Source organism: Semicossyphus pulcher, unplaced genomic scaffold, assembly GCF_022749685.1.
Source record: "Semicossyphus pulcher isolate SPU_LCO1_2020_fin unplaced genomic scaffold, fSemPul1.0.p SCAF_7, whole genome shotgun sequence".
Lineage (NCBI taxonomy): Eukaryota > Metazoa > Chordata > Actinopteri > Labriformes > Labridae > Semicossyphus > Semicossyphus pulcher.
The window spans coordinates 12,599,793-12,623,145 of record NW_027211748.1 but is presented as its reverse complement, the minus strand read 5'-3'; the positions used below and the strand labels follow the sequence as shown (position 1 = coordinate 12,623,145).

Sequence of the window (23,353 nt, the reverse complement as noted above, 5' to 3'; positions counted from 1 at the left end):
TACATCCATTGCCTCACGGCTTAGTGCAGATCTCACAGACAAATATGATAATAATGCTTATTCTATAATCTGATATCTATTGACTGATGTTCTAAAAGGTCTATGTTTCATGAAAATCATCTGTTTTCCAGTGGAGGGTTCCTGAAGGCTACGCATAACTGTGATCTAAATTGCAACATTTAATCTTTTTCACTCATGAGAACTACTTTTCCCCTGTCTTAAGGTCATTTGAAGGGTTCTTGTTTTTCAAAAATATTCTAGCAATTGTTCAGGAATAATAGAAATGTTCTAATTTACCTCATGCCGGGCTTACATCTTAAAGTACACAAATTGTCTTGTGTTGGCTTTAAATGTCAGGGAGATTGTGTTTTGAGTCACAGTGGGCTAAGCCATTATACGGCCACATACAAGGTTAATTGTAGTAAAAGTATTTCCACTTATTCTGTTCCCTAATTATACTCAGAATTGCATATTTAAATGTAACTTTCTAGATAACACCTAACGAGAGGCATTGTTTCCACAGAAGAAAAATTTGTCTTAGTTGCAAAGAATTCTAATTTCATACATCACAACCATGTAATTACTGTGACAAATAACACAAGAGTGGCCCACCTTTTCTTTTCAAAAGAGTGAGACAAATGAGTTGCTAATATAGTCTTATAAATATAGTCTCTAACTCACGCTCTCCTCTCTTTTTCGACTCTCCCTTCATACCCTCTTTTCTCTTTCTGTATTCTTCTCCAGACGGTGCTGATCTTGAGGATGACCCATCGTGTTCATGGCCGGCATCATCTCCTTCCAGTAAGGATCAGACTTCCCCAGGACACTGTGAGGACTATGATTTCGGAGAAGATGAAGGAGGCCCTGGCCTGCCGTACCCATGCCAGTTCTGTGACAAGTCCTTTAGCCGCTTAAGCTTCCTCAAGCGTCACGAACAGAGCCACGGCGACAAACTCCCTTTCAGCTGTACCTTTTGCAGTCGCCTGTTCAAGCACAAGCGCAGCCGAGATCGACACGTGAAGCTACACACCGGGGATAAGAAGTACCACTGCGGAGAGTGTGACTCTGCCTTCTCCCGCAGTGATCACCTCAAAATCCACATGAAAACTCACGCCTCCAACAAACCCCACAAGTGCCCTGTGTGCCGCCGAGGCTTCCTTTCCTCCAGCTCTCTCCACGGCCACATGCAAGTACACGAAAGGGGCAAAGATTGCAGCGGTTCAGGCCTTTCTAGAGCTGATGAATGGAAACTGAAAGAAACACGCAAATGCAGCCGTTGTGAGGAGGGCTTTGATGTCCCAGAAGACCTCCAAAGGCACATTGCAGAGTGCCATCCTGAGTGCACCCCATCAGAGGATGGGGGCCTGGGTGCTACCCTGCAGTGCATCTACTGCCATGAGCCCTTCAGTGATGAGGGCACCCTGCTGACTCACATTGACCAGGCCCATAGCCGAGACAGGAAGGGCCACACCTGTGCTATCTGCTCTGAGCACTTTCTGTCTGTTGAGGACCTCTATGCTCACATGGACATCCACCAGCTCCCAGAATCTAGTAACCATAGCAACAGTCCTTCGTTGCTTACTGTTGGCTACACCTCTGTCTCTAGCACCACTCCTGACTCAAACCTCTCTGTTGACAGCTCCACAATGGTGGAGACAGCGCCACCTGTGCCCAAGACTAGGGGGAGGAGAAAGAGGGCTGCTCAGAACACGTCAGACATGGGAGGACGTTCCTCCAAGCAGCCCAAAGTCTCCTACAGTTGCATCTATTGCAACAAGCAAGTGTTCTCCAGTTTAGCTGTGCTTCAAATTCACTTGCGAACAATGCATTTGGACAAGCCAGAGCAGGCTCATACATGTCAGTTTTGTTTAGAGGTTCTGCCCTCTTTACTAAATCTAAATGAACATCTTAAGCAAGTCCACAATGCAGAAGACCATGCTGCACTTTTGGTTAGCTTACCTGATGCCCTTCTTCAGTGTAACTTCTGCCCAGAGGTATTGAGTGACCTCAATGCCCTGCAGGAACATATCCGCTGCTCCCATGGCTTTCCCAGTCCGGTGGCCAAGGAGAGCAATGCCTTCTTCTGCCCCCAGTGCTTCATGGGTTTCCTGACAGAGGCAACCTTGGAGGAGCATGTTCGTCAGACCCACTGTGATGGGGGAAGCCTGCGCTTTGACTCCCCATTGGCTGTAACTCCCAAGGAGTCTATAGTAGAGGTCTACTCCTGTTCTTACTGCACCAATTCCCCTATATTCAACAGTGTTCTGAAGCTCAACAAGCACATCAAGGAGAATCACAAGAACATACCACTCGCACTGAACTACATCAACAATGGCAAGAAATCTCTGCGCACCCTAAGCCCCTCTTCTCCAATATCTGTAGAACAAACTGCCATGCTGAAACAAGGCAGCTCAGCCTCACGCAATTGCAGTGAGTTCATTTGTAACCAGTGTGGAGCCAAGTATACGAGCTTAGACCTTTTCCAGACACACCTTAAAACCCATCTGGATGGCCTGCAGCCTCAACTCACATGCCCACAGTGCAACAAAGAGTTCCCCAACCAAGAGTCCCTGCTGAAGCATGTTACAATCCACTTCACTATAACCTCGACTTACTACATCTGTGAGAGCTGTGACAAGCAGTTCACTTCAGTGGATGACCTGCAGAAGCACCTACTAGACATGCATACCTTTGTGTTCTTTCGTTGCACTTTGTGTCAAGAGGTTTTTGACTCAAAGGTGTCTACCCAGCTCCACCTGGCTGTAAAGCACAGCAATGAGAAAAAGGTGTATCGCTGCACCTCCTGCAACTGGGACTTTAGGCATGAGACTGACCTACAGCTACATGTCAAGCATAGCCATCTGGAAAACCAGGGCCGTGCCCACCGCTGCATTTTTTGCGGGGAGTCCTTTGGCACAGAGGTGGAGCTGCAATGCCACATCACCACCCACAGCAAGAAGTATAACTGCCGCTTCTGCAGTAAGGCCTTCCATGCCATTGTCCTTTTAGAGAAGCATTTGAGGGAGAAACACTGTGTGTTTGATGGAAAGGCACAGAACTGTGGTGCTAATGGCTCCACTATTGGTGGTGGGGATGGCCAGCCCAAAGACGATGTTGAGCTTCAAGGTCTCCTAACTAACAGCCATGGTCCAGGGGCAGTAGGAGGATCTGTGGTGGAGTCCCAGAACAGCCATGATGGAAGTGAAGAAGAGGTTGACACTGCAGATCCCATGTTTGCGTGTGACATCTGTGGGGCATCTTACACCATGGAGTCACTCCTTACCAACCACCAGTTGAGGGACCACAATATCCGCCCTGGTGAGAGTGCCATGGTAAAGAGGAAAGCTGAAATGATCAAGGGTAACCACAAGTGCAATGTCTGCTCCCGCACCTTCTTTTCTGAGGCTGGGCTAAGGGAACATATGCAGACCCACCTTGGGCCTGTCAAACACTATATGTGTCCCATCTGTGGGGAGCGCTTCCCTTCCTTGCTCACCCTGACTGAGCACAAGGTCACCCATAGCAAGAGTCTCGACACAGGCAGCTGCCGCATTTGTAAGATGCCACTGCATAGTGAAGAGGACTTCCTTGAGCACTGCCAAATGCACCCTGACCTGAGGAACTCCTTAACAGGTTTCCGCTGTGTGGTTTGCATGCAGACAGTCACCTCCACATTGGAGCTCAAGATCCATGGTACTTTCCACATGCAAAAGACAGGCACTATGCCTTGCCACCAGCCCATGGTCCGCAGCAACATTATCTCTCACAACCAGCAGCAACACCATGTCCAAAAACTCTTTAAGTGCGCCTCTTGTCTAAAAGACTTCCGGTCCAAACTAGACCTGGTGAAGCTAGACATCAACGGACTGCCTTATGGACTCTGTGCATCCTGTGTGACAGCGGCTGGCTCCAAGAGCTCAAGCCCAACAGTGAATGGAGGAAGGCAACCGCAGCAGCAGGGTGGAGCCACAACTCCGGCAACAACTACAGCCGCGTGGGTCCAGGGCGAGAGTCTCAGCCCTGGAGATGGAAAAGGCAAAGCCGTCTCTTCATCCTCTTCATCCTCTTCCACATCCTCATTGTCAGCTGCTAAGACACGATGTTCCAGCTGTAATGTGAAGTTTGAGTCTGAAGCAGAGTTGCAAAACCATGTTCAGACAGTACATCGGGAACAGGCTGGGGACAGCAACAGCGGACATCTCAAGACCCCCCAGGTGTCCCCCATGCCCAGAGCCAGTCCGTCACAAACTGAAGAGGTATTGTTTATAAGGATTGTGTTGACTGAGAAATAATGCTACGGTTCAGATATTGTTCTGCAACTCCATGTTAAAGTGTTTGAAAGTGATTTCAAGTGTGTAATACATTTTTTCATTCAACATTGACAGTAATAATCTCTTTCCTGTTTTTTTTGTTTCTTTTTTTTACAGAAGAAGACATACCAGTGCATCAAATGTCAGATGGTGTTCTACAGTGAATGGGACATCCAAGTTCATGTGGCCAACCACATGCTGGGTAGGAGATAACTCCTTTTGTTTCATTCATTATGGTCTCTGCTGCACTCCTGGAGCAAAGTCATAAAAACAGTGCTTGCCTAATATCTATGTAAATATGTTTTTCTACATTTCCCAAAGTGTTTTCTACGATGTAGCATAAATTTGATTAATGTGGCATTTAGGTGTGTGATTAAAATGTTAGAGGGAATGATTTTCTGAGGCCATCATCGGTATAATATACAAATTATTAAGCACATTTCACAAGTATTTGATAATTTTAGCAACAAGTTTCAGGCATAGTCTTTTAATACTTTAAAGGTGAATCACCTACAAAGGAATGATGTGATATATGTAATAAAATATTTGACCCTGTCTCATTCAGGCTCACAAGTGTCTGGATCACATCACCAAATAGGTGGAATTATTTTAATATTTTGACCATCAACTGCATCCCCAGTGTTGTGCATTTATAAACCCATCATTTTCATTTCCACATGCATGTGAATGGTATAATATATTAAGTGTGCATGCTTGTGGAGCACAATCTCTCCACTTCAAACCACTCTGACTGAAGGTAGTTTGAAGTAGTGGAAAAATACAGATTATTTAAATATCTTAATACCAAAACAGATTTTAATCAAACTGTTTAAAATTCAAAATTTTATTCCGATGTTTTTGACAAATCTCCACATTGTACATTATTTTGTTTGTTTGTTTATTGTGGCTTTCCCCTTAAGTAGTCTGTTCAGATGATTGAGATCTGAATACACCATTTAGTAGAATACTTTCATGCTCTCTGCATTTAAGGACGTCAAATCAACTGAAAAAATGTATATTTGATTTTATTGCATTCTGTATCACAAAATTATTCCAAATTTTTCATCGTCTTTCACAAATTCCTAAACAAAGAGTGCTGGTGTAAGACTAACCTCCACAAAATGTCTTCACTTTTGGTCGTCATTTGTATGCAGGCAGAATAATTTGTAGAGAACAGACAATTGGAAAACAGGTTTTCTTGCCTGCAGTAAGTAGGCGTCTGAATTCCGGTCTCACGTTCCTTTATTCATTCATTTATTCAGCTCGTTTGGCGGCTCTTTCATTACACTGCATTATCTGTTGTCTTCAGTGGGAGAGAGACTCATTGATCTGGAACCAAACCGCCTCTCTGTTTGGGACACGCTTCTAGGCGCAGGTGAATTTAAACACGGTGGGCAATTCTATCAGGACCGGTAGGCAATTCTATCAGGGACCCACTGTTTGTGCATAAACAATCAGAAGCATGTGATTTGTGATTTTGATGCCTCGGTGTATTTGCAAAGGAGAGAGACGAGCTGAGAGTGTGTAGGTGTGTATTTTGTATTCATCTTTGCGATCTGCTCACCCACTATTCTACTGGGGGTGCCTAATACAGTACCATGCCAGCATTAGTCCTTTCTCTCGCAAAGGCAGGCACGGAGCACACTGGGAGGGTAGAAAACAAACCCCCCTACTGGTTATTTTATGTCTGTCAGCCGCACAAGCACACAGTTCCCCCATAATAGTGGAATTCAGACAGCTTAAGATAACAGGAGGATAGGTGATTGGGTTATTGTCTGATGTCTTACTTCTCTGATATGCTGTTGCTTTGTATTCAACATGATCACGGGTTTCATCAGACTCCTCAAAAGGGTTTCTGTTAGATGCATTTGTTTTTTCATCTCTAAAATATGGACAAAACAAAACTCATTGTAATGAAAATTTGGTGGAGAGATGAAGTTTTCTGGAAGCGACTGCGTTTTGTAGAACAAAGAAAGGAAAAGAGAAGTGACTCAAACAAAGAAAATTGACATATGCATAAGGTTGTTTGTGTTACAAAAGTAATCTTGATCTTGTGGTTTTAAATAACTTCTGAAGACCTTGCCCCTTTAAAGGGAGAATTGGTTTAGATTCAATCCAGCCTGTAATAACTAGAAAGTCAATTTGGGCCAAAAACAGAAAAAAATACTCATTTGGAAAATCTCTAAATACCTTCTCTACAGAAAAAAGGGACACTTTCTCCTTTTAATGGCCATCTGCACAGGAGAGGGGAAACAGGGGGCTGGGGTCATCTCCGCTCAGCTGTCAGCGTTATTAGCGTAGGTAATGGAGCAGACGCTGGATTCATAGGGGTGTTGTTTTCATCCATGCCCCGCTCCATGGTGTCAGTTCACACTGATAACTCTATATATAGTGATGTGCCGTGACATAACCATAGTGCTAAGTGTATGGAACAACAAAACCTGAGCCTGTCTCACCCAGACAAGTCCATATTCGCCGCCTTTGTAATACAATAGTCTCTCTTAACCGAGTGCACTCAGCCTCCCCCCATCAGTGCGAGGTGCTGGTGGCTTCTTCTTCTGTACGACTGCCAGCACATTTTGATGCATAGATATCGGACTGAGATGATGACGCTTCTGCTTCACATATAAAGTCAAGCTCTGGTGTCCATCTACTGAACATTTCCTGTGATAATAGAGGTAAATGAAAGGGAAGGAGGTGGCCATGGGTGGAGACGGGCGTGTTGCAGACCAGCCCTAGCCAAGCCTGTGAACGGCCCCACGTGTTTTAAGATGGCGGCCGCAGCCTGCTAGGGCCCAGATGGATCAGTACACATTTGCTGTACAGCTGGTCGCTCTGTTTGGGGACCTGGTGTGATACTCCTATGGAGAAAAAAATGATATCGCCACCATCCAAGGAGCAATTTAATAGCAGGCCAGAAGACAGCTGGCCACTCTTTAGTTTAGAGTTTTTTTGGCATGGCTCACTTACAGAATTGAGGGTGTCCGATTTTTCTCCAGAGACGCACAGATTTATACAGCTTTCAGCTGCTGCAGTCACTATCAAACCTTTTATTTGTATTTTTCTTTGAGATTAGAAAGCAAATCTGTCCATCGGTTCAGTTTGCCATCTTGAACAGTAGTAATTGCATTGGAAAATATTTTTAAAACCACAGTGCTTTCAGAAAGTCGTCTGTCTTTTTAAGAGGACCTTTGAAGGTCTTTCATTGACACAAAAGCCTGTTTGGTTTTATCAGCATGACATCATGCCGCCCCATTGCTTCACTTTGACCCCACTGTAAACTATGACATTTGGAGCCTCATGGGGGGCACGTTTGGCCCATTTATCGCACTGTTTCAAATGTCCCTGTGTGGATTTTCAGAGCCCTGACATGTTTTGAAGCGCGGGCTCTGTCTTAAAGGGTTTTAAAGGTGAAAGGGGTTTTTGCTTTTCTGTTATATCTGCTTTCAATCCAATTTTCTTCTCACTTCTGTCTGCTCCAAACAGCGACTGCCAAGGTGGCACTGCTCAGAAGGACAATTGTAAACAAACAAACCAAACCACATCCCAGAAAAGTGTTTTTTGGGGTCACCTCTACGGATTTTTTGGGTCGGTGACAGCAGCGAGCTGGAAGCCAAGTCAGGGAGGAGCCTCCGCTCACAGAGAGGAGCCGGTGGCCTGGTCGGCCCAGGCAGAGGGGGGCACTGGAGGGGTGGAAAGGTTTGGGGGCGGAGAGGGAAAGGCACATTTGCTGTACAGCTGGCCGCTCTGTGTGAAGCAGGCACTGTGGGCCGTTACAGAGCTGGAGAGGAGAGCAAGTGAGAGGCCTTTAGCTCTCCTCTAGTTTCTCCTCCTCCTCTCTGTTCTCTCTTTCTCCTTTCCCCCTCTCTGCCCGCTGCCTCTCCATTTTCCTCTGTCTCACTATCCAGCTCTCACATTTTCATATTAACCATGTTCCAACCTGGCTTAAAACACTGCATTGGCTGGTGGTGGGGGAACGGGCAGGCGGCACACTGTAACAGTATTTGAAGCTGAAAGCTGTGTTTTGTTTCTTTCTAAGGGCCACAAATTACCCCGGACACACATCGTCTATTCTCGGGAAGCTAGAGCTGCTACGCCAGTGTATGCTGATAACATGGTTTCCATCGCTGACTCTATCCTGGTGGCAACACATTTATTACTACATGAAGTGCTTTTTTTTTCACATACAGAATACGGTATTTTCATTCTTTGTCTCTTTTCCTATAATCCTCTTTGATTGTGTGTGTCTGATGGTGTTCCCTCAGTTTCTGGGACTCATTCATAGAGCACATACACATGTAATCTGCTAACAAACACGGCCAAACACTCCTCATTTGACTCCTAGGGGGCTGGATCAGAGTCAGAACTCAATAGACAACACGGCACAGGAACAGGATCAATCTTATGAAATAAATAAGAGAACAGGCTTGGACCAGCCAGTGGAAACAAAGGAAACCATGCGTGCCTTATACCGAGTGTGATATCTGCCTGCTTTTATTAATTGGTGATTAATAACGCCTCTCTGTTCGTTAGCGCAGTCACCTCCCGTGCAGCCAAGTGTGTTGCTGCTAATATGCAATTATGCGCACCTTACTGCTCGTTACATTATACCTCTCTCTGACTAATGTGGCGTCCATGAGGAGAATAGAAAACAGAGTGAGCTGCAAAAAAAAAGAAGCTATCAATAAGATTCTCACATTCACCGCGTTACCTACCTGTCTGAAAAAGAAGTTTCTTACAAATTCCTCAATGTAACCAGGAGACTGCATTAAAAGTTTTACAGCATTGCAGAGACTGTTTTGCTCTTCCTGGTGTTTTTGTTGTAAAGCAGAGGTAATTGACATCACCATGGGGATGCTCTGTTGCTAGGCCAGACAAGCTCGGTCTGATGTGGTCCTTATCTATTGATTTTCCTGACATTTCCCCACACTTCACAGACTAGGCCAACATGTGAGAAAATATCTGATGCTCTCAGTTCATACAGCCTGTTTGTACAAACTCGGAGGGAACACTGGCTGCCCCTCACTGCATCGCAATTGGTGGGTTGGTGTCACATTGTCGATTTCAGGCGAATTCCTCCCACAACTGTTAATCACTCTAGAATTTAAATAACACACTAAATACAGATGCAGATTGGTTAAAATCATGGTGACTGGTGTACCTTTAAAATCCTGCAATCCAATGTAGTTAGGGTCTGAGGCGACCTGAATAAAGGTAGGCTCTTCCTGTGCTTCTCGCTATGTTTTATTGATATACAGGAGGGATGTCTCCTTTAGAGTGTTAATGCCAACCCTTGTTCTCAAGCGAAGCCCATAAATACTGAATGATCAGAATTAACCTCTGCATTACTTCGCGTCCCCATGGTCCCCGAGATGTCACCAAGGCCGTAGGTGCACGCGCCCCCCTGGTCTGATGGGGTTGCTTGGTAGTCTGACTGGAGGGGGGCTTATGGGAGAAGTGCAAACAGACAGTCCTGCCTCAGTAAAGGTCAGAGCTGCAACCCACACCTCTCAAATCCCAGCCTGGCCCTGATGGGACCCGGGTTCCAAGCGTGCCTGGAGATGCTTGCGGTAAGGGAGAATTACGGTGAGAGTGAAGCGGTGCGCTGCATTGCTTTTAGAGGTTGTCAGCACCAATAGAAGTGTGACAGATTTGATCTAACTCTGTGTAGAGGCTCTTACTTGGTGTGTTTTTGGAATGACATGCACGCCGGGACACAAGTAGCTATCATATGTTGCCGAACAGGAGAGGTTTTTCTCTTCATAGGTGTTGGGCGGTTTGTTTGAGCGTACAAAGTGATCACCCTAAAAAGTTTCAGCTCTCTTTATGCAGCACAGTTGTGGTTTTCCAAAGTACCAAGTAACGAATGACTATCCTCATCGAACTTTGGCTGTGTGAATGGCAGACAGGGGAGGAGAGGGGAGGGGGATAGGGTTCTGAAAGGCCCCCCAGCGTCAAAGCCTTAATAATCATGTGAGCAGCGCTGGACTTCATTACCCTCCTGTTCGACAGGCCGAGTGCCAGCCTGGATTGCTGGCTGGCTGTGGCAAGGTCAACGGCGGAGGAAAAACCAGTTACTGTGTTACTCTGGAGCGGAATGGAGAGGGGCGGCCATCTGTCAGCTCAGGCCTGCCATACCCGCAGAGCAAATGGACACGGGCGGCCAGAGGAGAGGCCACAGACACCCATAGAGTTAAACCCAGTGAGCATAACACTGAGGCATGGACACAGATCCAGCCAAAGAGATGGGCCTTGGTACCACTAAAACACATATATACACACACATTGCAGGGAAGATAAGGCTATCTCCAAGAAATTTGGCAGCAGCTTGTGTGTGTTTATGCATGTTTGTTTTTAGTGTCAGCGCACTATTGGGCCCCTACTGTTTTAAGTCCAGATGGCAAACCATTTGATAAAAAGTTGATAAAAGTTTTGCTTGGCTTGCCAGGGGTAAATGTTTTAATCATAGTGTTTCTTTATGGAGACAAACCCCTTGTAAATGGAGGTGGAGAAAAATGTTATCAGCCCCATTTGGAGCGCATTTTATATTTCAGCAGGGACGGGAGGCGAGGGATCCAGTAGAAGCAACATGTTTTCTTAATAACAACGATATAAAACACCACCATTATATATATACTTTACTTTGATGTCACCCTCTTCCACGTCTAGTTTTTCACCTTGCTGAGTGTTTTTGTCGGCGTCTGAGTCGCTCCGACCCTCTCTGCGAGGACCTTTACGATGCCCTCTGGCCAAAGTGGAAGAACCCTGTGGAATGTTCCAAAGCTCTCTAATAGGTTTCAGGTGCTGCGGGCCACCGGCCAGCCCCCCACCATCACCCTGCTCTGTGTGTCTTGTGTGATAGGACTCCCTGCTTAACAGTCAAAGCACCGCCATTTCTCCTCTAAACAAGGAAGGACAGAGCGACGAAATGGATACCTGCGATCGTTTACTTTAAAGTCTTTAAGAACAGTCTGCTGTTATTTTCTCTTCCTGTTGCATCCTTTGAGCCTCCTGCTTCTCATATTTAGATTCTGGTGATATACAAGTGTAGCAGTTTCTCTCACACATATGGTTGAAGTTCAGGCAGCAATGCAATTTGCATCTCTACCATCCAACAACTCAGCACAGCTTAAGTTCCTCCTTGTTTTCCTCATGCACCCAGAGCGCCGATCCCCCCCCCCCGGCTCGAGCGTCAGCATGCTCCGGAAAACAGGGAGATGGTCCTGGGCGATTCCCCTCCCCACATTAATGGAAACCACACAGGAACTCCCTGGATGAAAGCTTTATTAGTTATTAAGGTTTAATGTTGATATCAGTGCTTATATGTTTACTGGAGTGCACGGGGCTGCTGATGTGGAATTGTCAGAGAGGTGCAGATTTAGTATGGAATTAGTGTACACCCAGGATTTAATTAAGGGGATCTATTTCCATCTTGTTAGAAAGAGATAATGTGAGTACTGCATGCATCATAGGTTACAGTATTAAATGCTGCTTCCTGTAACAGCATTATATCCACTCTAGTAGTGTTTGCAGATTATAAAAGGGAACAACAGTCTTTATTAGGCTGAAAGAAGTGTAGCTCTAAGACCGCCTCAATCACGTAAGCGTTATCAGATATGTTCCATTTTGAAATTGCATTTGTGTGCGCTCTTAAACCCACGTGACGTTCATTAGAGGTAAAACGCTCACACTTGTACTTTCCTTCATGTGTCTCGTTCCATTTCCAGCGTGACGGCGGAGAGCGAACGCCGAAGCGACATGGCCTCTTTGTCTCTCCATTTGTCCCGGCGCCGCCTAGAGACGTAAACCTTAAGCCACTCGCTCTCTGATTAATCTTTAACATTTATAATTACTAATTAAGTTAGTAAGAGACTTTTAATGTAGTCCTCCTTCAATGGGGAGCAGAGAGGACAACAGATCATTAGCTTCAATAATGAACGCGGATGAGACAGATAATGGCCTATGATAGGTGAATACTGACAGTTATATTAAATGAGGCGAGTTTATGGGGAACGCTGTGAGCGAGTCGCACTTTACGGACTCAAAGGCACGGGCAGACAAGGTGTTGAGGTGCTCTGATAACTCGAGAAAGGCCTCAAAGAAGGAGGGAATCTTAGCGATAGCTTGCATTAATTAAGATATATACATGTAATGCATTCACGGCTGTAGAAGCACGCAGCATGTATCTCGTTTGCATTTCGTATATGGTTCATTTCAGCAGTGGTAATTGTGTCAACCCCAGTTTCAAGAACAGATTTTATTTATTCATTCACACTGGTTTCATTGAGTTTTTGGTCTCCCTAATGCCTTCGGTGTATCTCATTATCACATTATTACATTAGTGTCTGCATTATCCTGGTGGCTGTAAGTTGCTGCCCATTAAAAGAGTCATTTCATCTCGGCTTTTTTTACCTTAACGACGATGCTACTCTGGCACATTCGGCGAGCCTTCCCACTTTGGGGAGGGTGCTTATGCCATAATGATTATTATCATTAAGAAGATATTAATGTGCTTAGTGTTTGCGACCCAGCTGCTCATCATGGCCTGAGCTCCCTGCCGGGGAGGGGAAGAGAGCTGCTGCCAAAACGGACAGTGCACGTAGGCCACCGCCCACCTGTCCAGAGGTTTTCAGGGTCAGTGGAGGTCACACCTACCTGCCTCCCCGCCCTCTGCCGAGCTGGAGGAGGGATGGCTCCGAACGTAAAATTGGTGGAGATGAATTGTGTTATGTGGGATGAAGTTAGGAAGCGGTACAGGGTGAATTGTAGATGTTTAAATACATAAAACTCCACCTTTTATCAGCCTACATCATGTTTAAAGTCGTGTTGCTCTGCTTGTTTTCCATGCAGAGATTATTTTCATATAATAGGCTATTATATTTTCTGTTAAATGTTTTGATTTAAGTAGATTTTATCATAAAGACTTGTGTTATCAAAAGGATAACACAGTAGGTGGTTGTGTATTTCCACCTGTTCTGAAGCCTCATGTGCATCCACATAGACAGTGTGAGGCGAGAGCAGCCTGGCTCTCAGTTTCAAATTGCTGCTTCATTAGTGCTTGGAAAAGAAACCCATGGTTACATTTAATCAAACGAATCGGTATGGCAGACCCACATAATCAATCACAATCCTTATCCAATATGTTACATTCTGTAACTACCAAGCTGGCTTGGAGAAAAGTCAATTACGGCTCCTCTCTCTGCTCCTCTGCCTGGGTTGCTGTGATATTATACAGTTTCTGCAGTTGTTTTCATTATGCAAACATGGACTGTGTGCATCTCGCATACAGACTCTTCCTATTCATTCAGTCGGTTCCCATTTTCGCCCTCTTTATTCAGCCGGTTCTTGTATGAAACATGGACAGAGGGTTAGTGGGGAGTATGATGTGCCATATCTGGAATAATCAAATAAACTATTAATGATTTCTGCTGTCAAACTATCGCTTGTGTTGCACAGCGTGCTGCAGTCAGTGATCTTGTTCATATTTCATATGTTTTGTGTCCATATGGATCTGTTCTCCCTGTCTCTGTCTGTATGTAATCATTTAGGGTTTGTTTCTATAGTACTACCTTCTCAGCCTTATATCCCTGAATGCAAATACGCTCACACTTTGCACTGAGGCACGTGCACGCGCGCACTCAAACACTGTAAACATGCCCACATCCTGTACACACACTCATCACTCAATCCATCAATCCATTCTTTCCCTTTTGCCTCGTCTTGTGTGTTCTTTCTCCCTAGCTTTTCACTTCAATGCTCAGCCTTGTGCACAATCAACGTGCTCCGTGTAACACGCACAAGCCAGGAAACGCACAAAGGCACGCACACACAAGGTAGCTAGGTTGGTGGGGGCCACGGCTGCAGCTCTTCTGCGCAGTCCCAGAGTGGCTCCCGGGGCTCGGCTGCCAGTTGTTTGCCAGCGTCTCCGGGTGGAATTCATTCAAATTAAAGCGGTGGAATGAGGCCCGAGTCCCAGAATGCCTCGTCCCTCTCCTTCATCAGCATTCCGCCGATGAGAGTAATTAAAGCAGAAATTAATTCTGCTGTAAGCAGAGGAGCCACAGAATAACTGATATTAGAGGCTGGATGATGAATGCTTGGCATCAAGGGAGGTCTCAGGGGAGGAAGGGGAAATTCACAGATCTCTTTTTCTTTCTTTCTTTCTTCCTTTCTTTCTCTATCGTTCCCCTTCCCCTCTCTTTTGCTCTATTTGCCCACTCCTGTGTTTTTATTTCTTTGGTTTATGTTGTCTACATTCCTCCCGATGTCTGCTCGCTGCTTGCCCCCTTCTCATCTTTATATTTCTCTCATCCTCTGTAGAAACATTTGTCCTTCCGCGCCGCCTAAAGATTGCCACAGACAGCCAAAGCCATTGGTTTTAAGCATGACTGAAGACATCTCCACTAAGCCTCCTTTGCTCAGTAACAGTATTTCACATTCTGTCAGCACCGGCGCTCTCATTTTCAGTCAACGGGCATATTAGAGTGTACTGATGCTGCAAATGCTAGCGCTTTGTTGTTTGTCAACAGAAGCCAAAATGGAGAATGCTTCCAGGTGAATTCTACGATACCAGGGGCACACTAAGAGTCAGGGAGAAATATCAATCAATGCTTTTGTTCATCAGAATGTGAGCAGCCATAGAGATGCATAATTATTGAATTAGGCTGTGTATGTAAAGTGGCTCGGAGCTAAAAACTATGTATTATTTCCAAGACAAACTTTCTCTTCTCCAGCTTACGAGCGAACCTTGAAGCTCTCCAGATGATGTTATAGTCTACCCAGGATGATTCAATGATCCCCCACGTCCCCTGACACTTTATTTTTGGAATAGCACATCTTTAGCTCGAGCAGTCACAAGACTAAAAGACAAACAACTGAACTTATGAAAGGCTGAGGGTGGATGAGGCTGTCAGAGAGCCTGTTTTGCTCTCTTAGAATCAAATGGAATTGAACAAAGGTTAGCTCTATGGGGCTTTATGGTAATGTGATATACGATGCTGCCATGGAATTTGCCAATGCATGTCTTAGCACTGTCTGACTCCAAGGAGGGAGTGAATGGTAATTATGCTGACCTCTGCCCCTCCCTCTCTTATTCTGCCCTCTGGGTAAAAAAGCCTGAGGAGCTAATAAACAATAGATAGATTTGTCTTGTTTGTATTTCAGCTGCCGTACCCTTAATGACACGCGAGATTGCTCTCTATTTTGAAAGTAAAACATGCCCAGATCTGCTGCTAGTTGTGTTGCATTTTTAATTGGTTTGTGCAAGAATATCTCAATCAGATGTAAATGAATGAGAGCTCAACCTCTGAGTTTCTGACTGTTATTAAGAATTTAGCAGGTTGGCGAGGAGTTGAAACGCAGAATGAATGATTAGGAACCATGAAAGGCCTAAATACAGGGAAGAAGCAAACGTGAGACAGGAGCTAAACCAGCGTCAAACCTGTTGATGAGGCCAGGCTGTGAGACGGAAACGCTGAGGGAAGACTTGACCGGCAATTCCCAAATACGACAGGTCTAAAGGGGACAGACAGTTTTTTCACTGCTGTAAATGCAACATGATAAGAGATATCGGAATGACACCAAACCTCTGATAAAAATAAAACATAATTTATACTTTGCTTACAGTTTGCCACATGAAATTCAGCCCTTAAAAGCAAACGCACTTTTAATTATACCTCTCCCACTGAAATTAGCACGTTGACGCGGGTCTTTCAGACCAGGGAAGACCCGCTTATAGATGCCGATTCTCTCTGTTCCCATTGCCAGTGAAGTATACTCCTGTCAGTCTCTTTTCTGCTGCGTCACCGTCTGACATCACAAAAGCACCCGAAACAGGGTTAGTAAACAGTGAAGATGTTACGGTGGTTAGGTCTTTATTTTTTCTATTACTCATTCAATCTGTTTATCAAACTCGGCGCCGACAAATTTGGAATGATGTTTGAGCGCTGCTCGGACGGAGATGTGTGGAATGTGTAGCTGAGATGACAAGGAGTCGCAGAAGTTACCGACAGAGCATAGCATCGCGATGGAAAGGGGCCGGAGACTTGCGTGTCGACACCACGTTCCCATCAATGCCAATCGGAGCCAAGGCGATAATTACCCGGGCCTACTGCAGAGTCATTTGACCTGGGTCTGAATGCTGATTGACCTTTCCCATTAAGCAAAAAAGCCGGGTGTTAGCGGGTGTTGGTGGTTTTTTTGACCAGTGGGAAAGCGGCTTTAATGTAGCTTATTTCATCTAAAAAGTGGGCTGCTTCCTATATACTGGTGCGACCAATATACTAGTATAAAAAACAGAGAGAGGTATTTTATTGTTATGGTATTTTACCCAGACGATGGCGCTATAATCTAGCTAAAGCTTCGCCGGACGTTCGCCATGCTCTGAACTCTGGGTAACTCCCAAAAGAAAGTCAGCAGATATGTGGACTCACAGAAGTCCATAATTTGGTGTTGAAAAGTCGGCAACAGGGACGTCACCACTTTGACAGTGGGACAGCACCAAGCACTCACACTCTTACCGGGAACACGCCTCAAAGTCAGTGAGTGTAGAGATAGGGATTTAGCCAATCAACGTTACCTTCGGCCGAGCTCGACTACGGCACCGGTACCTAGCAGGATTACAGACTCGACATGTTGGAAACAGATGGTAGGCTATACTTTGTGTGTGTTATGAATGTGTTTCGAATGAAAATTAATTGAAATAATATAGGAAATCTTTTTCCCCTCTGGGACGCCCCCAAAACAGACTGCGTCTTATATTCCGCTGTGACTTATATTCCGGATTTTACGGTAATTCCCTCACAATCTGGTTATTTTATAAGTAACATTAATGCATGTTGTGAACCTTATTGCTGGAATTCAGTTTAAGAGAAAAAACGATGGACTCATTGAAAATAGTGGCTGTCTCATGTTGCAGCGAAATCTACAGTATGAAAGCCCAATACCATCTCACCTGACTCTTCCAGGTCACTTCCTTCCACTCTCCTTTCTTACCTTCTCTTAAGAAAAGCAGGAAGCAGAAATAGTATTCATACAGTAAAGGCATTTCCTCTAAATTATTTAGTAATGGTCTTTTTATAGATGCAGGGCCTACCTATGGCCCTTACTAAAAGCTTGCTACTTAGAAGCAGTTTTCAGAGTGTATCTCCACAGCGGATCATGTTGCCGTAGTGCATGATATTTCTCTCCATCATTCAGCCTGGTGCGGTTATGAAAAGGGAGGACGCATCTCGATGTCTGCCATCCTGGAAACGACGGCAGCATTGTTTGTTTGTCTACTTTGTTCCGTACACCAATAAAAAAAACACTCAAAATGAAACCTTGGTGTAACGATGACCTTAAACGCAATGACACTCTTTCCCATAACATTGTCCTGTCCAATAGTCCAGAACTCCCCAAGAGGCTTTACAGCAAGTCTAGGAGGAACCAAATGAGAGAGAAATCGATTACTTTCCTCTCTCCGCTGTCTCTGCCCTGGCTGAATTACTGAAACAAGATGCTGCACTTAGAGGAGTCTTTGGAGAGGCAGAGGGAGAGCGAAAAGGAGAGGTGGGGGAGAGAGAAACACTTTTAGGGACATGGGTGCCATTTAGACGAGGACCGTCTTCTCGGAGAAAGCCACTAAAAGCAGTGAATGATCGTCTTCCTGTCCCTGTCTGGGAGGCGGTTAGCCTCCTGTGGTTAGGTGTATACAGAACATACACTCAGGTTTGAGGTCAAAGCAAGATCGTTAAAAGGAATATTAATTTCTGACGTCCAGGCAGGACAATCACACGCATATGACAAGCTTAGCTTGAGCTACGCATATCAGAGCAAGGCCTGGCAACATGGAGGCATCGTGATGTTGTTTTCAGATCTCCTAATGTCAAATGGGTGTTGTTTAACATCCACACCAGGTTTTATTGTCTGAACTATGAAGATGAAAATGAATCCCGCTCGTTTGGTAGACAGAACGTGGTGCTTAAGGGACCCAATCCCTGTAAGTGCCATTAAGTGGAAATTGCCGTTCACATATTCCAGTGGTTTGATTAATTACACTCTCTCATGTGCTTTCATAAAGGCCCAATGAAATATGGGGAGCAAATTGCATTGTGTTCCTGTATCCTGTTATGTAAAAGCAGTTTAATTATTGACACATGTTTTGCCACCTGGCAGGGGGAGAGGATGGTCGGACATGAATAGAAATCATACAATAGATATTACGGACGGGCGGAGCTGGCGCTTGAGATGCCCATGTGTTGTTGTCGTATCCGCGGCTCGCTTTCCGTCCCGTCTTTACCTCGCCGAGTAAGCGATCAGCTGCATGTGTCACAGTTGTAAAGGAAGCGTTTTGTAGAAGTGACTGAACTTTAAAACCTGTTTAACTTTGTGCGGCAGGACGGCTTTTTGAAAGGTCTCTTCTAATAAATATGTAGTTAAGGAGATATTTTGTGAAGGCTACGCGCTCTCTCCGGGGGATTAAAAGATCACTGCTGGCTTAAGATAGCTCCTTTTGATCAGAGCACGGGCTTAGGCGCTGCGTAGTAACTGACACACTTTGAATTCAGGGAAGAAGTGTAATAAGAGAAGTAAATTTGCAGTTTTTATACAATTTTCCTCCTATTTTTCTTTGTTCCTGGGCAGAGTTTTCCAAGACCAGTGCCCTCTACTGCCACGCAGGCTAAATAACACCAGTGTCAGGGCCGTGCTTCCCTTCTGCTGTAGCCAGTAGTACTTAGGCTGCACTCTTTTCTGTATTCTACTGTGTATGTGGAGGTATTAGCTCATAAAACCCTCCTACTGTCATATGAACCCACAGCCGTCCCTGAGCTCTATATGAACAGCAGGGCTCTGATACTTAGTCCCAAGCTGTTCCTGTTTGCCCAAAACGATCAGGCCTGGCCTCGTGCTCTCTACCTGATCTAGTTGACTGGGCTGTGTAAGTTAGGTAGGCAGTCCCTGTCTCCATCCCCCCCTCCTCCCTCCCAATATGCGCTTGGACCCGGGCTCAGGCTGCACCTTTTGTGTTCCACAGGGATAGGGGGGCCAGATGGAGGAATTTGATTAACCAGCAGTGGAGGACCAAATGTTCAATTGGATACAGAACCAGTTGGAAGGCGGGAGGGAGCGAGGGATGAGGCAGGGTAGAGGGAGAAATCTAAAATGGCTGGTCATGTGCGCCGGCCAACACTTTCCAAAGGGGAGCCCAAACAGACACTGAGGTGTAGTAATGCAGAAGCCCTTTTCCAAGTACCAGCTGGGCCTTTTAGGAGCCTCTATCCCCACAGCAGACACTCGGCAGCCTCCGAGCAGCTTGACTTTACCATATGTGGAACTTTTTTATGCTCCACCTGGTTTCCCCAGGGGACCTGCGCCACTGGGACGCCGGAGGCAGGTGCTCTTAATGCAAGGCACTGAATCACTGGGCCAACAACATGAGGGAAGCGCCTAGGGAGAGGAAATGGATCTGCAGAAAGACTGGCACGGACTGGCGCGACCTTGGAGCTAGTGCCCGCTGCGGAGCAGGGAAAGAGGCCGTGTGACGTGTTTTTTTGTTCCTCCACTTACGCAGACCTCCACTTTCATAATATCCACATTTGTTTTTCTTATGTAACATTATGTATCAATTCACTTAGTGTTTTATTAAAGTGGAACTTAATCCATTCGTACACTCAATGCCTTTCTCAGCTTCCATTTAGAGCCTCTTCCCGTCCCTCCCGTTTCCCTTTCAGCTGCTTCATGTTTAAATCTTTAAAGTAAGTTTCGGTTTGAATATCTGCATTCAAATTTTAATTTGCTCAGTAAAGTCGCCCGTTGTCCCTTTGGCGTCAGCTTCTCCCCACATAGTCTCAGAGTCAAGATCAGGACAGGTCGGTCAGATAAGAGAGACTCAGCCTGGTCAGTGGGGGTGTGGTCACTCTCCTGCCTGCACCTGTCTCACTGAGTCTGTGGCACAAAGCCAGAGGTCAGGGGTCACCACAGGGGGCTGTCAAGGTCAAAGGTTTATCACTCTCTGAGGGGTCTTGGAGCCATCACTCAGACCCTACAGTACACACGATCTGCCCAGTCGAGTTTTTTTTCTTCCCCCACTTTTTCTAATCCTTCCAAATGGCTCGGGCAAAACTCCTGACAGCAGCAAGAGAAACAAACTGTGGGGTGTGGAGCTCTAAGCCATCAGCTGGAGATTTCACTTTGAAAAGATTCCCTTTTTACTCGCTGCCCTTTCCACCAATCAGAGGGCCCCGCCAGAGTCCAGGCACCCAGAGCAGCTGCCCTCTGACCCTGCCAGCGGTCGTTGGTTTATTTTGTTTGGGCATTTTCGAGAGGATGGGGCTGCTTTTGACAGGTCAGGCAGCAGGACTTGGATGAGGTCTTTAGCAAAGACAGCCAGAGAGGGAGAATTTCACAGCTCGAGAAAAGGCTCAAGCTACCCCTAGCCGGTGTTGCGGTACCAGTATTACACTCGTATTGCTGGAGAGGTTGTCATATTCATTGAGACATGTGGAAAATGGCCCATTTTGGGGGGAAAAGAGGGGCCATTCATGCAAAGTCAATTCCATCAGGCAGACAGAAATTCCTCGATACCCCTGTTTATGCAGCTGTGCCCTCCGATCAAATTACACCAACCCTCTTGCAGCTCCCACACCTCCTTCTACCCCTTCTGCCGGTCCCCCCTAAACCTCATCTGAGTGTGCCAGGAGCCTCAGATGGGTCTCCCACTCGCGGGGGAGAATAGGAGAAGGTAAGGAGACATGAGGGGGCACGTAACCCGGAGTTTCACCTACCCGCAGCAGTAATTGGGGCAAAGCCACGGTGCTTCCATGGGTCAGAGGAGGGGCCTGTCATGTGAGGGGCACGCAGGGGCAAGCAAAGGAGGCACCTCCCCAGAGAAGTACTAACCGTCATGCTGTAGCACCAACTCTGACAGACCGCGGGGAATGGACCCGCCGCATCGAGCCTGTCAGCTGTTCCAGCAGCGCAGAGCGATCGCGGAGCGCTCCGCCGGGACTGTATTACTGAAGGCTTTTCTTCTCTGCCTCTGTTTTATTTTTTTGGGTGGGGAGGGCAGGGTTGAGAGTGCGTGTGCGAGAGGGGGGTGTTGAGGGGTATAATTGAGAGCACAGAGGGAGCTTCGTCTCTCCATCTTATGATTTGGAGGTGAAGACAAGCGCCCTCGGGGGCCCCCTGTCAGAGCTTTTGGGCGCGCTCAGTGCAGACTTCAATAAAAACACACAAAAAGAATTCCCCCACAAGGGCGCCCGGCTGAATTGCTGACGCCAATGTAAAAGATTCCGTTTTCTGTGAATCATTTAGTACGCGACCCTGAGCTCTCTACACAACGTGACAATAACAGGAAACCCCCCCTTGTCCCCCCTTATTGTGAAAAAATGAGAATCACAGCAAACCCAGAGAATGCCGAATTATTTTTTTCACACGTACGTTTTCACACATCGATCAGCCTCTGCCACTCCTCCATTTTCCTCTTCCCCTCCCACCTCTCACTCCTCTTTTCTTCCCTCCTCTCACTGTATTCCTGTCATGACAAATGTCAAACACAGTCCGTTAGGAGAGTGTTTTTTTCTTTCTGGTAACCAAGAGCTTGCCAAGTCGAATGTGCGCTGGGACAAGACTGCTGCGGAAGCATCACATTGGAGCATCAGCATCAGATATTTCTGTGAAAGTAACAGAAATGTTTGAAGGTGTTGTCACAAGCTCACAGGTTCCTGCTGTTTGTGTGCACCAGAGGGAAATGGCGCCTTCTCACCCCTTTTGTCTCCTCCCTCCCGATTGTTGTTTTTAAACTTATTTCTCTGTTTAGTTGTTATCACTTTTATTGTGGTTAAGAATCTCAGCATGGCTGTTTTTTTTCTTTCCTGGGTTTTGACAGAGGGGGTCGGTGTTGTAGTCAGAGTTAAAATTAGAGGAGTTGCTTTTCTGTGTGACTTGGAGACATGTCATCTTCTAGAAGCGGTGGGGAGTCTGTCAGTCACAGCCATGGTGTGTTTTAATCATCTCTGTCCCACTTGGAGAAGCGCTGACGGTTAGAGTGAGGGTTCCCTCCCCTGGACAATACCAGTACGCTCGAATCTCATACGCTCTGATGTCAGACGTAGCAACCAGTTAAGAAATATGAGACGTTTCTTCCTCAAGTTAATCCTACAAATTCAATGGGGGAATCAAGCGATGTCTGGTGAATTTGAAGACATATCACAAGTGCGTTTGAAGGTTTTTTGTGATCTCTTCAAAAGATGTGACAGCTGGAAGGAGATTGGCAACAAAATAGCAGGAGTTTGTCACTATAATAAGAGAGGGAGGCTGATAGAATAATCAAAACCCACGACATCTTAGAAGCTTAATGAGCGAGGGCTCCCCCCAAGCGAGCAATAATAATAGTGTTTTGTAATTCTATAGCCCTTTTAATAATACTCCAAGGGATTTTAAATAGACATTTCTTTGTAAAGCAAAGTAGGTTACACTGAAATTATATTTTCCATAATGTAGCAGCGACGATAGGAAGCGAGACTTTACAGTACGCTGCTGAGAGGGAACAGAAATCCAGGAAACTGCTGCAGAGTCAGGCTGCAGATTCCTTTAACCCTGTGCCGATTGGCCACCATGCTACACCCATCCTGCGCGCTCTCCTTTAACCCCCGGCCCCCGTCTGTGCACGCTCCCTGCAGACCTCTCCAGAGATATGGCCTCTCATTTCTGAGAGCATCCTCTGACAGTCTTAATGGACAAGTAGTCTCTCTGCACGACCAGGAGAGCTCTCGCTGAAAAGACCACTCTGGGCATGTCTGGGATAAGTACTGTTTTCTCCTCTCGTGTCTCAGACCCATCTTAGGTTGTGTTTATGGGCAGGAATTAAACTGAGCCGTGGCGCAGCAGTGAACGAGGAAGTGGGGGAAGAAAGGGGAGATTCTTTTCCTCACCTGAGGACAAATAAGTAAAACAAAAACTGGGCGAGTGCCTGTAATTATAGAAAAACAAATGCAGGTATTAGGAGATGAATTATTTATATAATTACATAAGTGAAATAAATGTAAAAGTTGTGAAATACAACT

At 45.8% G+C, this 23,353-nt stretch overlaps 1 protein-coding gene across 4 annotated transcripts in view; it reads left to right on the top strand.

Annotated features, from left to right (window-relative positions):
• Window positions 1-23,353, top strand: part of LOC138611294 (zinc finger protein 521-like) — a 91,013-nt gene that overhangs the window by 39,250 nt on the left and 28,410 nt on the right. For 2 of the 4 annotated variants that reach the window (XM_069684310.1, XM_069684309.1), the window contains exons 4-5: window positions 745-4,256; window positions 4,428-4,512. In XM_069684310.1, coding sequence (XP_069540411.1) covers window positions 1,101-4,256; window positions 4,428-4,512 — 3,241 coding nt within the window. In that variant the 5' untranslated portion in view covers window positions 745-1,100. Of the gene's footprint in view, window positions 1-744; window positions 4,257-4,427; window positions 4,513-4,875; window positions 4,909-23,353 lie in introns of all 4 variants that reach the window. The other 2 variants (XM_069684312.1, XM_069684311.1) reach the window with 2 other exon arrangements.